The sequence below is a fragment of the Megalobrama amblycephala genome, linkage group LG8, assembly GCF_018812025.1.
Source record: "Megalobrama amblycephala isolate DHTTF-2021 linkage group LG8, ASM1881202v1, whole genome shotgun sequence".
NCBI lineage: Eukaryota > Metazoa > Chordata > Actinopteri > Cypriniformes > Xenocyprididae > Megalobrama > Megalobrama amblycephala.
In genome coordinates, this window is record NC_063051.1 from 35,619,724 (window position 1) to 35,636,745 (window position 17,022).

Here is a 17,022-nt window from a genome sequence, read left to right on the forward strand (position 1 = left end):
TTTTAAAAGATGAATTTCAAAAAGTACAAGACTATTTTCCTTGAATGTCATGAAATTGCATGTACAGTACATGTAGAATAATATGAGTGATCAGAGCTTGAAATTTCACGTCATTTACACATTTTAACAAATTATGAACAAACTGTAACCTAAAAATAAGTATTATAAGAAACTCACATTTTATTCGGCAACACAAATGACATTTCCATACGTCAAAATGGAATTGTGAAATGATTATGTGCTTAAAAAAAAAAAAAAAAGAAGAAAGTTGCTAAGAAGGACTACAGCTACTACAAAGATGTGAGTTTAAATGCTTCACAGATCGGACAACTGTTGTAGTCCTTACATCCAGCTTTCATTTTCAACGTTTGAGGTTTGAATGTGTGTAGTTTGTTGTGCAGTAACAGACAGAAAACAGAAGAAACATTGTGTGACAACAATCCAGTTAGAATACTTTTCAATCCACAAATCACAAACATTTACCATGGATTACTAACTGTAAACATGGTATTGTGGCAGAAATGTGGGATGTTCCTATCAAATTTTATTATTATTGTAGACATGCATTAAATTTATTAAAGGAGTAATGGAATATATGGCAAATTAAAGAAGCCTTTAAAGGTGCCCTTGAGTGATTTGAAAAAACATTTTAAATTGTTCCCTGATATCTACATAGAGGGTATGTGGCTTTTTTATGGCCGAAAATTGTCCAGATATGGTTTTACAGCTCCATTTATAACCCCACAAATAGCCCCTAGAATGAAAAGGTCTGTTTTTGCCTTATTTGGAAGGCTCATGAATAGTAATATGGTGCTCCGCTCTGATTGGCTGTTTCACTGTTCGGCTCCTTCCAGTAGCTCACACTGATAGCGAACAAATCTGTACTGTACGGCGTGAACGATGGAGAGTTTTGGTATTCAACCTTATATGTTTGAGCCTTTTCTGACGAAGATGCAGATGTAGAGGAACAACCAATTTTGTTGCGATTGGCCATAGACGTTTCTGAGTGGTAAGTTAGTCTTTATTTTCAGTATGCACCTGCAAAACGTAACTGTTACGTCAATGGAACTAGCATATAGCGTTAACTTTACAATATAACTCATAACGTCAGTATTTGCAACTTTGTTTTTAGCATTGTAAAAAAAAATAATTGTAATAATGTGTCGCTGTATGGTTTTACAATGATAGCTTCTTCACTTTGCAATAACAACTCTAAACAACGAACGAAAATTTGTTTCTAATATATTGACATTACCGATATGATTTTAAATTTGATTTATTTAGCCAACCAAAGTAAAGCATAGAAGACATTCCAAAAAAGCAGTGTCATGTTTACTACTCAGCTGCCGTAGTGTGATTACGATTTAGCTATTAGTAACAAAAACTTACATCGTCTATAAATATCTTTTTCCACAGGTGTACGCATACAAGTCATACAAGTTCTCAAAAATAAAAATATTTGAAAAAAAGTGACTAAATGTCTTGTCAAATGACTATCGTTTCAGTTTGAACGGTGCAGAAAGTTAGCTAGAAGGATCGAGTATCTGTAGCTATCTGTAAGCAAATAAACTAACATAGTTAGCTTCGGTGTAATGCGTTGTTGGTTAAATATAGGTCAAATTATAATTATATCCGACAAAAGAGAATTGGCATATGTATCTACGGTTATGTTATAGATTTATATAACAAAGACAGTAATAAATTTTAACCTCACCGTTAATAGTAGTTACGTAAACTTTGCTATTTGTTACTGTACTAGCATCTTGCATTAGATCTAGACAACACTGGGTACATGGTCGTTAATGTTGTTAGCTCACTAAGAAACTTTACATTTAATCAGAAATAGTTTCTACAGCCAAGATGTGGATAAAAGCACTACTTACTGCTTGCGGGAATATAGTTGGAATTACCCCTTTCTTCAGTGTCAAACGCTGAGCGAAGCCTGCTTGATATTGTCCCAGGTTAGAAAAGCTGTCCGTGGTGAAATGGGCAGAGCAAACTAACAACTTTGAGTTAAATTGTTCCGGTATCCGGTTATAGATAAACATCAGCCATGCCTTTTGACAGTTTTTTTCTGGAGGAAGACTATGAAAAGTTTTCACATCCCCTTCACAGCCTGGAACATAACATTTATTTCCATGATCTGCCATTTTCGCTGTTATCCTCGCTTGGCTTGTTTCTTCACTCTGCTTGCAGAACTTCCGATGATTCCGCTGGGCGGTTCCGCCTGGCCTGGATCATGAGCATATGCAAATATTGGGGGCGGAGTCCCCGACTGTTACGTAACAGTCGGTGTTATGTTGAGATTCGCCTGTTCTCCGGATGTATTTTAAACAAATGAGGTTTATATAAGAAGGAGGAAACAATGGGGTTTGAAACTCAGTGCATGTCTTTTCCATGTACTGAACTCTTGTTATTCAACTATGCTAAGGAAAATTCAATTTTTGATTCGAGGGCACCTTTAAGCTAGCAGTTTTGTACATTTGTATTTATTCTAAATGTGTTGTAACTTGATAGGCCAACTACAATAAAGCCATTTTGGATACCACAGAAACACTCAAAAAAATAACTTGTTGGTCTAACTTAATTCAATTATGACACCTATTTCCACACAGTTGAACTGATTTATTTGAACTTAAGCTAGGTTAATTGTACTGATGAGTAAAATTCATCCTAATTGAATGAGATCACACCAGTTTCATTTGACGTATTCTGTGAATGTTTCCTGAACCTAATTACATTCTTGTTGATCCAACCAGTGCTATTGCAATTCAGACCGGTGCCCTTGTGCAGTGTTGCTCAAGTTTTCTGCGCTTTTAAGGAAATGTAAAGACCTCTTAGTGTTTAAGTGTTTAATGTTTAGTTATTTTGAACATTTAAAAGAGTTTGTAGCGTATACATTGTTTTTTTTTTTTGTTACCATCGTTGGTGAAGATGTGCGCTTGTTCTTAGGTTGTGAGTAGCTGTTGTACACAGACATACATGTTTCATGACTGTTGAGAGTGGTAAAGCTGATGACCATATGTAGACTGTGTAAATTATGTGCTGGCCCTCAAACTAATTTATTTATATTTCTATAAAAATTAAACTAAAATAATACTTTTTCATATGCTAAGTGTAACATTTGTAGCATGCAAGTAATGATCAGATAAAGAACTTCTCATCACTGGCTTTAGCACAGTTAAAGCTTGTTGAGAACAACATAGTTTTATTTCATGTAGCCACCCAGAGCCTAACCACAAGGTCTACACTTCAGCATAATGGTAACCTCAAAAAATCGACACAACATAAACTCTTTTAAATGTCAAATATAACTGAACATCAAACTTTAAAAGGTATTACCCTTTACTAAAAAACACATTAAACAGCACTTAAGTTCAACATTTACTGTCCTGATCTTTCCATACGCAAAGCATCCTGGGAACTAGAAATCCACTGCCCAGTTTCAATCAATGCAACATAAATGTTTCATGTAGTCCCAACACAAATGGTTTAGGTTGACCTAACATTTTGCAAATTTAATTTCATTTAACATAATACAATTGAGTGCAAATGCCAATTAAGTAAAAAACTAAAGATTTGTGTTGGTTCAGCTTATTTTATTTAAATAAACTGAACAAGCAGCTAGAATCATTTTTTTGAGTGAACCATATTGTTGTTGTTTTTTAACCATGGTAGTGAGGTGCCATGTGTAGTTTTACCTGTGGTTATCATGATCTAAATGTATGATACTAATTAAAATTAACCACTGGTTTTTCAAAGAGAATAGTTCTAACTCAGTAAGAATATTTAAATTTTACCCATAAAAATTAGGTATCCAGCCCCCAGTAATGTCCACAATATCGAATCTGGCCCCCTTTAAAAAAAAAAAAAAAAAGGTTGGACACCCCTGCCATAGACCTTATTTTACTTATTGAAATATAGCAAACAGAGGACCAAAGCACACACATCACTGCCAAAAAATGCTCAGGATTGGGTGCTTGACAAAAGAAATAATAAAAAACAAAAAAAAACAACAAAAAAAAGTCAGCAAACCAAAACTCCAAAAATGCAAAAAATGTTAATAGTGGACTGGAGTAACATTTCGTCTGACGAAGAGCCTGTGTGCTCGAAACATTACTCTTGTGTGAAATATAGAAATCTGCTATTCCAAAAACCCAGAGAAAATTCCTGAGGGAAGCCATGCTGAATTAGCCTTCTGGGTTGGCCGACAAATTGACGTCATGGCTGAACAGCTCTATTTTTTTATTTTTTTTAAAGTTATATTTTGGGCATTTTTGCCTGTATTGGAAGGGACAGTCAAGGGGAGACAGCAATGCATAGGGGATGTGAGAGGGACACAGGATCGGGAAGAGACAAGGAGCCGGGCCTCGAAGTTACGCCGTATGTTGGAGCTCTGCCCACAAGGCTATGGCTCCATCCTGAACAGCTCTATTGTAAGGATCAGGAAGGAAAATGGCCATGAAGAAATAAGTTACAACTCTTTTTAGTGCAAAAAAACTTGACTGACATTAAAAGTGAAGTTAGAATGTGAAACTATTAAGATTTCTGGGGCCGTATTCACAAAACATCTTGAGGCTAAATGTAGCTCCTAACTTGCCGATTTAGGAGGAACTCTTAAAAATAATGGGCGTGTCAGTCCTAATTTTTCACAAAGCATTTTAGTGCTAAAACTAGCTCCTAAATCTGTGAAACGTTAGGAGTAGTCAAGAGGACTCCTAAGTTACTAAGACCAAATCACAAACAGTCCTAATCCACCCAAAGACACTGAACACCATTGAGGCAATAGCGACAGAGCCTTAGTTGCTGAACTTCATAATGCAATACATTTTTATTTATAGATTTGAAGAAAGACCGTTTTAATGTGTTTCTCCCAAACTTTGTTTATAAAACATAATTTTTCGCTTGAATTTTGCAATCTCTTGAGATGCAGACATCCAAGTGGTGGACAATTAACTTATACTAGTTTAATTAGTGACACTTAGCCTATTTTAAAACCTTTATGGCAACATTTTATTTTGACTATGGCAACATTTTTATTAAAAAAATATTTATTTGAATAGGGCAACATTTGTATTTTAAAACCTTTATTTTAATATGGAAACATGAATCCTCATTCTACAATATTTCTATGATTAAATCGCTGACTCCTCCCCCATCAGCCAATCACTGTGTGTTTACTCCATTTCAATGAGGTCAACCCCGCCCTTACTCTTAGCTTAAGACTTCTGTCTATTCCTTAGTAAAAGTTTGTCTCAGCAGCTTTGTGAATAGCTTTTAAGAGAAAACTCTTAGCTAAGAACTTTTACTGCTATTTAGGAGAACTCTTAGTGGTAAGATAAAATGTTTTGTGAATACGGCCCCAGGTTTACTGCCCCATATTTACATTCACAGAACAGCACGGCTCCCTGATCATATTTTACTGTCTTGCTTTGAGTTTTAGTTCATTCAAATTCTGTCTTCTCCAGTTTATCTGCAGATTCATCAAGAGAAATGCTTTGAGAGTCTATAACTCAGTCTGCCAGAGTTTTGTCTTCCTGCTCTGGACACATTGGAGCCAGAGCGGCTGGACGGAGAGGCACATCTGTCTGAAACACAACCACCAACCAACGCCACCCACATGCTGAGCGAGAGAGACGCTGCCCATCTGCGCTAGATGAGTGGAAGAACAACTACTACGACTCCCACACAAGTGTTCTACAAAAGATACTGTGATTTCACCTGATCATCTGTTAAACAGTATCACTGCAGGACTCAAATGTGGGTAAACTTCACCTGAAAACTTGAAACAAATAAAAAATTATATTTTGAAGCTTAATGCTGAAAATAATAATAACAACGTCACAACTTAAAAAAAAAATTATTGTTCTAAGAATAGGCTTATTTATGCAATATATTTTGCCTTTGATCAGCAGCGAGCTGCTCTCAGAGTCGTGCGTGAGGTTTGCTGGACTGCTGGAGGGATTTGCTCTGCGACTGTAACCTTGGCATAAGTCTGCGTGAGCCTACAGGCTTATGTTAAAGAGGATGAGGGCTGCTGTAGACCTTTGACCTATTTCAGGGCTGGTGGAACGAGGAGAAAGACAGAAAGAGAGGGCTGGAGTTAACTAGAATACAGTAAACACCTTCACCTGTCACGTCTGATCGCTTCCGCACATCACTAACATCACCAAACGACTGTTTTCAAACAGGTTTCCCAGACATTCCCCCTGCTAAAACAAACTGAGCTAGATTTTGAAAGTGCCAGAAAGACAATCTACCAATGATAGGCTTACAGTATGACTGGGACTCTGACATTACAATACAAGAGTCATTTGTACTACTGACAGATCATACAGAAATATATATCAGTAAAATCTGCGGATATCAGAATCAGATACTGAAACACATCAGCTGACCACTAATTTTATATATTACAAAAATGACAAAATTCACCTTTAAAACACAAAAGCAAAACACACATTTGTGGAACTCTATAATCCAGTGCAGCAGAAAGTCAAAGCATACTGGTCTTTAATGGCATTAGTCTTATTCTGGCGTCAGACTCTGTAACCTTGAGCAGAGTAGCATTCGGACATCTTTAAAAAGACCAATATAGTGGCTAATCTGAGAGACATCTGACCAAAGCCAGGCCGATTCTCAGCTGGTTTTCAGGATAAAGAAGTTTTGAAGGCTCATAACAGGACAAACACTCATGATGAACATTATGAGAAAGAATCTTTAGAATAGGGAAAGCATCATACAGGATGGAACTGAGTAGATTATTAAAATGTCTGAATTATTAAAAGGAAATCTGTGTCTTTAATTTTGCAAATCTACCCATTCAGAAATGTTGCTTCTCAAACTCAGAATAAGTTCATCCTGATTGGCTGTTCATCAGGGGCACATTCAAGCTCAAACGGTGCGCAAACTTTTGCTACGGTTTCCAGGTTGAACAACATGTTTCCTGGAAACGGTGTGAAATGGGGTTTGAGATACGCTTTCTCTAGTTTGGTGGGCGTGTCAAAAATGTCAGCCCAATCAGCAGCAACATGGATATTGAAGAGACAGCTCGCACAATGGGTCCAAGTAAATTTGTTTACAAATGTGTCCGCTGCAGCTCGATATATGCAACAATTGAAGATATAAGAAGACATGTTTGTCGTAAGAGTTTTATAGTAAAAATATAGAATATCAATTCTTCAAAAAGAACACAAAGAAGGGCCTTCTCAGCTGCCATTGTTGCAATTCTTGCGCCATCAGAACAGGGTGTTCAACGCACCACTGTTTCCATTTAAAAAACGTTTTGCAATGTTTTGTCGGGGCCGAACGCAGCCCAGATGTTGCATGCCAATGCAGATTCTTTATGTCTTGTAGGACTAAAACAATTACAGTATGTCTAAATGAGCAGCGCTCAGTCTAAATAAATTAACAGTTTAATTCAGCATGAATGCATTAATTTGAGCAAAAGTGACAGTAAAGACATTTATAGCGTTACAAAATAAAATGCTTTTCTTTTGAACTTTCTATTCATCAAAGAATCCTGAAAAAATACAAATCTGAAGCAGCACAACGATTTTCAAAATTAATAATTAATCATAAATGTTTCTTGAGCAGCAAATCAGCATATTTTAATGATTTCTGAAGGATCATGTGACACTGAAGACTGGAGTAATTATGCTGAAAATTCAGCTATGATCACAGGAATAAATTACACTTTACTAAACAGCTGTTTTACATTGGAATAATATTTCACTGTTTTTACTGTATTTTTGATAAAATAAATGCAGCCTTGATGAGCAGAAGAGACTTCTTTATCTAGATAGACTTCTACAGATACTTTCTGCATGGCATGTAGCTCATCAGAGTGAACAGTCATTTTACTAACAAAATGGGATTCAATATTTAAATCAAAAGACCAAAATATAAATGCTCTTTAGACCAAATATTGCAGTGAATATACACACTTCAAGTTATTTTAAAAATCCTTATTGACTAAGCAGAAAAATCATGGTCAGGTATGGGAACTATAAGAGACCTTTGTTCAAGAACTGCACAATCATAGTGGACCTCATACACACCAGCTACACTTCAGTAACACACACGGCAGTAACAAGCAGCTCCTTGTGTCACTGGCAAAAGCTTTAAATTAATCCGATACAGCCTGAGAAAGCATGTTACACACAATCCATGACAAAATGCGTGTTTGTCAACGGGCTGTAGCTGTGCAGTTTATTACATACAATTACACAAGACATAACGCAGAAATGTCTACCTACCTGATGAACAGGAGACGAGGAATATGGCCAAGGCCAGTTTGGTGCCTGTCCTCATTTTCAGTTCAGATTCTTGTACTGTAATAAATCCCAAGCTGATAATCCGCTCCCTCTAAAATTAATGTTTTAATATTGCCAAAAGCATTTATTTGTGAGCAAACAGGTCCGGATCAATGTGTAAGTCTGTAAGAGAGGTTTAGTGTTGAGAGATTTGACAAATCCTCAGCCTGGAGGTCAGTGCGCGTGTTTGTGTTTGCATAGATGAAATATCAAACATTAATATAACCATACTGTATTATAAATCAAAGTGTGGTGGCCTGAGACAGCAGCTTGTCCACTACACACTAGAAACATGTCCTGAAACTTATTGATCAGTATATCGATCACTCTCATCACACACAGAAACAGCGCTCATTTGGAGTTTATCGCCACATGCATGGCGAAAATTCCCATCCATGATTCGTTCAAGTTCAAAAACATCCCAAGATGATCTTCTGCTTCTTTTAAATGATCAGAAGAAATCTGAAGATTTATATAATCATAGTCATGATCTTCATTCCAGAACACACGAATATAAATCCAGTTCAAGGGTTTAAATTAGGATCCAAAAAACAGGAACATCTACATCAAATAAAAATAGTGTATATCATAGTGTCGGATAAACTATATTCCCCCGTAAAATCCTAATGCGCCTCTGAAACGCGTTTTTCGTCCGGATGATCCCGGATCAGTAGATCAGCTGATCGCAGTTCAGATCATATCAGCTCCGTTTCTATCACGTTAAATCTTCTATATGCGCTGAAAAAACCCTCAGATGTGTCTATATATTCTCTCATGTTTTCCCGAACACAACATGGCGAACAGCGCGAGTGTTTTGGTTTTTTTGCTCTCCTGCACTCCTCCTCCTTTCATCCACTCCTCCTCCGCCTCTTTTCCATACCATCGTTGAACAGCAAATGTTTCCAGCTCGAGATGTCCAAGGAGGCGTTATTCCGGCAGGGGGCGCTCGGTGGCCCGATATGCCGCATTCCTCTTGGGCAAAATTCACGTCTCGTGACGGTTTTTGTCTTACTGCAAACATATAATAACTAACACGTGTAATCTATTATTTACGTTCTTTGCAAGGATCGGTAGGTGGCATGCGCAGGAGATCTACACTCCGCCATCACTGTAAAATGATTTTTTATAAACGACCACCTAATCATCACAATCGACTGTGATTGGTCCAAACGTACCTGCGCTGAGAAAAGGATCAGACATCATGTGACAGCGCCGTCTGCTTCAGCAGCAATCTGGACAATCGTTCACACATAAACAATGATGCTGAAATGCCTTAATAGGCACTAAATTCAAAGCACACAGCGAAGAAATAAAACAGAAGAAATATAATTTAGACCCAGGTTGTCTCCACCCACTTTAAAGGGTTTCGTACCATTCTGCTGGTTTATTCCATTTATAAGCCTCCACACCAAACACTGAAAACAGGCATTTGATTGACAGCTCAAGTGGACAGAAAGAAGGTAAGCACCAGCTCGTATTACGACAAGTCCCGCCCTTAACCCGATGACTCGTTGTTATGGACGGCTCAGCTGTCCAATAGAAGACCGCTTGTAAATTGCTCTCACCAATCAGAGCAAAGATTGATCAGGTGACCCGGGCTTGTCAGGTGGTTAAAAAATAGAGAAAAGATCAGTTTTGTCCAGTTCAGCTTTATTGGCAGTAGAACATCATTGCGAAAGCAATGCAGATCATTTTTAAACAAAACAAACAAACACTATTTACTTTGAAAAGTGATATAATTATAAAGCAGTTCCTCAGGATACTGTGAATGGAAACATTATGCTGCCCATGTTGCTCATTTCACAAATGAATTTCTTTATAAACATGTTAATAGTTCTGATTAAACATCAAACAGGACAAGTGGAGCATATTCTGTCTATTAGCGCTGATTTTATTTTATTTATAAATCTATTATCAGTCAAAATGAATCATAATATCAGTATTTTGTTAATTTAATCATTAATAAATAATTCATCAGTAAGTAATTTGGCTCCTTCTGAACAATAAAAGTAATGATTCTAAATCTCAAAAGTAAGATTTATATTTAGAAATATTAAATCATGATTATAGGGTAATACTGACAAAAGGATTTTGAAATGCTGACACATTTGCAAAATGCATTTATTGCTGAGTTTAAAAAGTGATGATCATCAGAGATTATTTCACAACACACATTTCCTCAATACCAAGAACACTTGAGAAAGAGTGATTGTTTTTAAAGCTTCGCCCAGAATAATAATTCAGCCGGTCTGAGTCTCTTCTGTGGAAGAGAAAAGTCTCGGCTCAACTTCTCAATATAAGGAAAGTCTGTCGAGCTTTAAAATATATATTTTAAAAAAAGCACCAAAAGTAGCTAAAAAAATAGTCCATACAACTAGTGCAGTAAAATCCAGTTCCTCTAGAGTGGAACATTTTCAGTTAATAACTTGCATTTGGGTGCAAGTTACTTTGCATTTTTCTCACAAAAACATCATATGACTGCAAAAGTCCCTTTTACGTAAAAAATTACAATTGATGTTCCACAGAAGAAAGAAAGTCATACAGGTTTGGACATGATGATTTCAGAATGATTATTTTAGGGTGAACTAATCCTTTAATGGTGAAGATTAGATCAGTTACAACTACACCTTCAATAAATAATCTCAAATAAACGGTCTAAACTTGTTTTAAGTGTGTATTTTAGGCAGAGGTTGGAATATGATACGAGCACATTTTTAGTTAGGTTATAACTTTGCCTGAGTTATTATATTTATTTTAAGAAATACATATATAAAAAATAAACTACCACTCAAAAGTTTAGACTTCACTGAATTTGTTTTTCTTATCTTAAAATGTTTTTAATCTAAGACTTCTACTTTAATACATCATAAAATAGTTTTGTAGGCAAATATAAATGGCATAAATGAATGAATGAATCACTAATGTGAATTTTGTTGTAATTTTGTTTTAAAATTTTAATGTACAGTAAGGAGAAGCAGCCAACAAGTGCTCAGCACTCCTTTGATACCAGTAACAATAATACAAACATGAGATTGTTAAGTAGTTTTAAACAAAAAAAAAAAGGTGAAAATACAGATTTTATGTGAGTGGTTTTATAAGTTTTCTTTTAGTTGTTGAAATAAAACAAGGTGCCAGAAGCACTTGGCCTGAACTGTAGATATTTCTGTGAGGAACATTATACAGCGCTGTCAGACGGGCAGGGACTGGGGTTATTTCTGATGTGTGTTTGTGTTTAACGGCTCAGGATTATGAACGACACTCCTAAAGTCAGCAAGGTTAAATAGTTCACAGCTGATTTTGATGGATGGTGTGTGTAGGCCGATAAATCGCAAACATACACACACACACACACACACACACACACACACACACACACACACACACTCTCTCTCTCTCTCTCACGCACACACACACTCACACTCTCTCTCTCTCTCTCACACACACACATACACACACACACTCACACACACACACACACACACACACACACACACACACACACACACACACACACACTCTCTCTCTCTCTCACGCACACACACACACTCACACACACACACACACACACACACACACACACACACTCTCTCTCTCTCTCTCTCACGCACACACACACACACTCACACTCTCTCTCTCTCTCACACACACACATACACACACACACACACACACACACACTCTCTCTCTCTCTCTCTCACGCACACACACACACACACACACACACACACACACACACACACTCACACTCTCTCTCTCACACACACACACACACACACACACACACACACACACACACACACACTCACACACTCTCTCTCTCTCTCACACACACTCACATACTCTCTCTCTCTCTCTCTCTCAATTCAATTCAATTCAATTCAATTGGGCTTTATTGGCATGACTGTGTTATGATACAATGTTGCCAAAGCAATAAACATGTAATAGGTTATACAGGTATAGATTGATAATTAAATAAAATAAAAGGAAGAAGATAAAAAAGAAATATATATACATGCATGGCTATATTGTATATGTTATCATATAATTTAACAAGTGGTTAAAAAACTAAACAAACAAAAAAAAAACAAAAAAACATGGTAAATAAATACAGAGAGCAGTAATGAGATTGAAAAGAAAAAGAAAAAGAAAAAAAAAAAAAAATGAAAGGAGAGGGTTTATTCTTTGTCCCTCATAATATGACAGGAGGACACATACTCTGCTGCCAGGTGGACACACTTCTCTTTCTCTCCTAAAATATAACAAAGTTTCTCAATGTGGCTTGCTTGTTGGAATTCAGGTAGAATTTGACCAATTTGGGTGAAATATGTTTCTCTAATATTATTATATTTGCTGCACTGTGTAAGGAAATGTAGTTCATCTTCCACGACTCCATCGGAGCAGTTTGAACAGAGTCTGAGCTCTTTGGCTCTCCAGCTCTGTTTGTGTCGGCCCGTCTCTATGTACAGGCTGTGGTCGCTCAGACGATACTTCGCCAGGAGCTTTCTCTGACGATATTCTTTAATTTTTATTAAGTAAGGTGCCAATTGATACTCTGTCTTTATTTTGTGAAAGTATTTTAATTTGTTTATTTGTGCTGCTTTGATCTGCCAATCATGGGTGTATTTTTCCTGGGTTCTTTGACCTATTTCTTTAATTTTTGAGAGTTTGAATTGAATTTTTGAATTTAGTTGGTGTGTTTCTACTAAATAGTGCAAGGGGTCATTCTCTGGGTGTCCTGCCCTGTATGAAAGAGCACAGTGATGGTAGGCATCTGCCTGTGAGTCTGACAGATGAAACCAGAACTTCGCTGCTCTCTTCTGGATTTCAGATAAGAGAGGGAATCTGCCCAGTTCTGCCCTGCAACCCAGACTAGGGGCATTTCTGTGGAGACCCAGGATATTTTTGCAGAATTCGAGGTGGAAAATTTCAATAGGATTTTTGTCCCACGATTCATAGTTTAATTTAAATTTGGGGCCCCAGATTTCACAGCCGTACAAAAGAATGGGCTTGATGATGGCATCAAAAATTTTCATCCACAGTTTTATGGGTGGGTTGAATTTGAACAATGATTTTCTTATATTGTAATAAGCCCTGCGTGCCTTATCGGTCAGATCTTTCATTGCCATTTCAAATTGTCCAGAAGCTGAGATTGTGAGACCCAAATAATTATAATATGTGACATGATTGAGAAGTGTTCCCCCGATTGTAAAATTATATTTTTTGTCAGTAAGGCGAGGTTTTTTTTGGAAGATCATGATTTTGGATTTGTCCATGTTAATTGGTAAGGCCCAGTCGCTACTGTACTTCTCTAGAATTGAGAGGCTTTCATGCAGTCCTTCTTCATGAGGTGACAGCAGCAGAAGGTCGTCGGCGTACAGGAGGCATTTGATTTCTCTGCCCTCGAGGGTCAGACCAGGACAGGAGGACTTCTCAAGTGCTGATGCCAACTCATTGATATATATATTAAAGAGAGTTGGGCTGAGGCTGCAGCCTTGACGGACCCCTTTATTTTGACTGAAATAATCAGTTCGTTTGTCATTGATCTTGACACAGCATTTGTTCCCGTTGTAAATGTCCTTTATGATATCATATGTCCTTCCTCCTATTCCACTTTGGATAAGTTTTAGAAAAAGCCCATCATGCCATAAAGAATCAAAGGCTTTTTTAAAATCAATGAAGCAGCCGAATATTTTTCCTTGTTTTTTTTGATGAACATATTTTTGAATTAGTGTGTGAAGTGTGTAAATGTAAATCTCTCTCTCTCACACACACACACACACACACACACACACACACACACACACACACACACACACACACACACTCACACACTCTCTCTCTCTCACACACACACTCAGTGATCCACATTTATCCCTCACAGGAGGTCTGGCGCTCTTAACACTAAGTCCACTGGCATGCTGTATTGTTAGTGGATATTTGTCATGCACTTTTAGTGTGCAGTTATGGGAGTGTTTTCATGAAGGTCATGAATCTATCCATCTCTGCAGGATTAAACGGCTGTAACATGAATAATGAGCCACACACTGTACATGTCGGCTACAGGGTTACTCTTCACTCATAAATCTGGTCAACACTGCTCTGAACCTAACAATACACACCAGTGCCGAGGCTACGTAAGGGTCAGGGTGGCACATCAGAACGCCGAGTCATTATTGGCCAGCTCCTGCATCAGCATCACACGCATGTATCGTGCTGATCACGTGATCAGCTTTGGCCAATGCTGAGACAGCGTTCTGACGTAAACACGGAAGCCTTCGCTGCTTTCGCTACATCAACAGGACACTGGGATCCTGGTGTTCAGCAGCCTGTCTGGTCAGATTGAGATGGTCTGTATTTGCTCAATGTTTTGGCTTAAAAAAGTAAATAAATAAATAAAATAGAATAAAATAAAGAGCACACATGTGATGAGGTTCTAAACAAAGGTTCAGTCTAATCCTGTCAATCGTTATGCAAGAGTATATAAATGGCTGCTGACCTCACTACGTCACAGTACTTCCGGTATCCCTCCATCAGCTCATCTCCTGCCTTATTTCTATCCATTCGTTACTCACTTCATATATTAAGTATTCCAGGGGACTTTTAGTGCTAACTAAAAAAGCCAAACCAAATCTGATTTCCTTCATCATGCTCAAGGATTATATTAACATGCAAATTCATAAAAATCAGCTCACCTCAAAAGTGCCATAAGCATTTTATTAATAGAATAACATGCAGAAAATGTCCTTCCTACCTGAAAGAACTGAAATTGGTCTGATCCATCAGACCCTGACATGAGACAGATTCACGATTTTGATATTGGAGTCTATTCTGTGAGGGTGCAGGAGTCCAATGATCATGGATTGGGCATGATAGAACAGAGATGAGGCAGAAGAAGTGGGGCGAACAGGAGAGGTTTTGTTGCTCAGAAGTTTCCTTTAATAGCTCATAAGACTCCACAGTTATGTATCATTGAGTTACCATGTTATTTCTCTTAATAATCCTCAGGAGAAATAAAAACAAAATCAAATGAGTCTCTAGTCTTCATTTAGAGTCTAGAGCTATAAAATGAATGTGGAGCAGCTCTGATCACTTGAAGTAAATGTTTGAGTTCATATTGAGATCTCTGACTTTTGATTGCTGACTTTGGTGTCTAAAACACTGACCACATTTTGACACATTATTGAAATCTCTACTAAAGAGGAGACAATTTTATTTAACATTTTTATTTTTGAGATATTCTAGAATACCTTTACATGATTTAAAGTAAAAAAAAAAAAAAAAAAAAAAAAAAAATGTTATACTGTACATTGCTGCAGAACCTCTGCCTGAAATGCTCTGTTTTAGTTCCAGCTGGCCTGGTCTGTTGTGACCATAGACTGTAAAAAAAATATGGACGTAGTGTCCGTGGCGTCACCCATAGATTTCTGAACAGCAGTTTTGACGCGTAAATGTTTTGACGGCCATCTTAGCTGCGCGTCACCGCACGTCACTCCCGGATAACTGAAAATGGGCAAAGAGGCGGGGAGGTGGTTTGAGCTGATGTGACTGGTTGCTCGACGTGACCATGTTAGCAGGCAAAGGAGCTATCTATCTATCTTAGATATGATCTAAAATATTAATGAAGATAAGTTTTATCATCAGAAAGTTCGAAAGGTTTACTGTCAATCTACGGTGTTTTTTAAGATATAGATGCTCCAACACCAGTAATTTGTGTTGGGTGTGCATAACAACATGGAAAATCAAAATGGGACTTCATACCTTTATAATAGAGATCGCGAGATGAATCCAATCTGTGGCACTTGGGTAAAATATAAATGTCCATTGCAAAACAAAAAACAGTACTTTTTGTCCATGAAATATTGATATATTATCCATTGTTTGCATAACATTTCTTCTGAATGATCTGCTCTCTGTCATCGTTCTTCAAGAAATAATGCAATCTGAGCAGCGTTTATGTTGTAAAACTGTATACGATCGTATCTAACAAACAAATGAGCCTGTGTCCAAAGTATATTTTTTCAAAATAGTGCAGCAGTTTTAGTTATAATATCCAAGCAGTGCTGTCAGAGTTGTATATCCTCCTGGTATTGTCATTGTAGTAAATCTCACAAACAAAACTTTTAGCCAATGCCACGATCCAACAACGTGTGTTGTTTATCTTCCGCATGCATGCACATCTACACAGACACACATCAGTCTTGAATATTATGCAGCAAGCCATATTTAATAATTGTATAAAATAATCGAGCACAAATACGGCTAAGATGCCAAATTCAGCGGCTGGAATTAGCTGAGGTAACATGACGGCTCACAGACAGCAGCGGCATCTACCTGTCACTCAAGTGACCACGCCCTTAATTATGCAGAACTTTAAGGCTTAATATAATTTAAAAGAATGAGTTAGAAAAAAATTCACCCCCCTCACAATTGTAATGAAGGGCAAAATTAGCAGTATAGACCAAAACCACAATTTGAACCAACAATTTAAACATGTTTTATTCTGCTGTAAACTTGGCCAATTTAACATGGGACTCAATGAGATTCTGCTCTCTTTTGGAGCCTGTCCCTAGCGGCCAGTCGCTGTATCGCAGTTTAAGTCACTTCCGTATTGGCTTCACGAGAGACTGGGGGAGGTTTCCGCTTGGTTGTGACTGATCAACTGCTTAGAGTTTGTGTGGTAAATGTAACACCCCTTACCATAATCGGT

At 37.4% G+C, this 17,022-nt stretch overlaps 1 protein-coding gene across 3 annotated transcripts in view; it reads right to left on the minus strand.

Annotated features, from left to right (window-relative positions):
- Window positions 1-9,736, minus strand: part of LOC125274472 (activin receptor type-2A-like) — a 35,524-nt gene extending 25,788 nt beyond the window's left edge. Inside the window, exon 1 of one of the 3 annotated variants that reach the window (XM_048200899.1) lies at window positions 8,259-9,736. In XM_048200899.1, the coding sequence (XP_048056856.1) occupies window positions 8,259-8,313 (55 nt within the window). In that variant the 5' untranslated portion in view covers window positions 8,314-9,736. The remainder of the gene's footprint in view (window positions 1-8,258) is intronic. The other 2 variants (XM_048200900.1, XM_048200901.1) reach the window with 2 other exon arrangements.
- Between the last annotated feature and the right edge of the window lie 7,286 nt (window positions 9,737-17,022).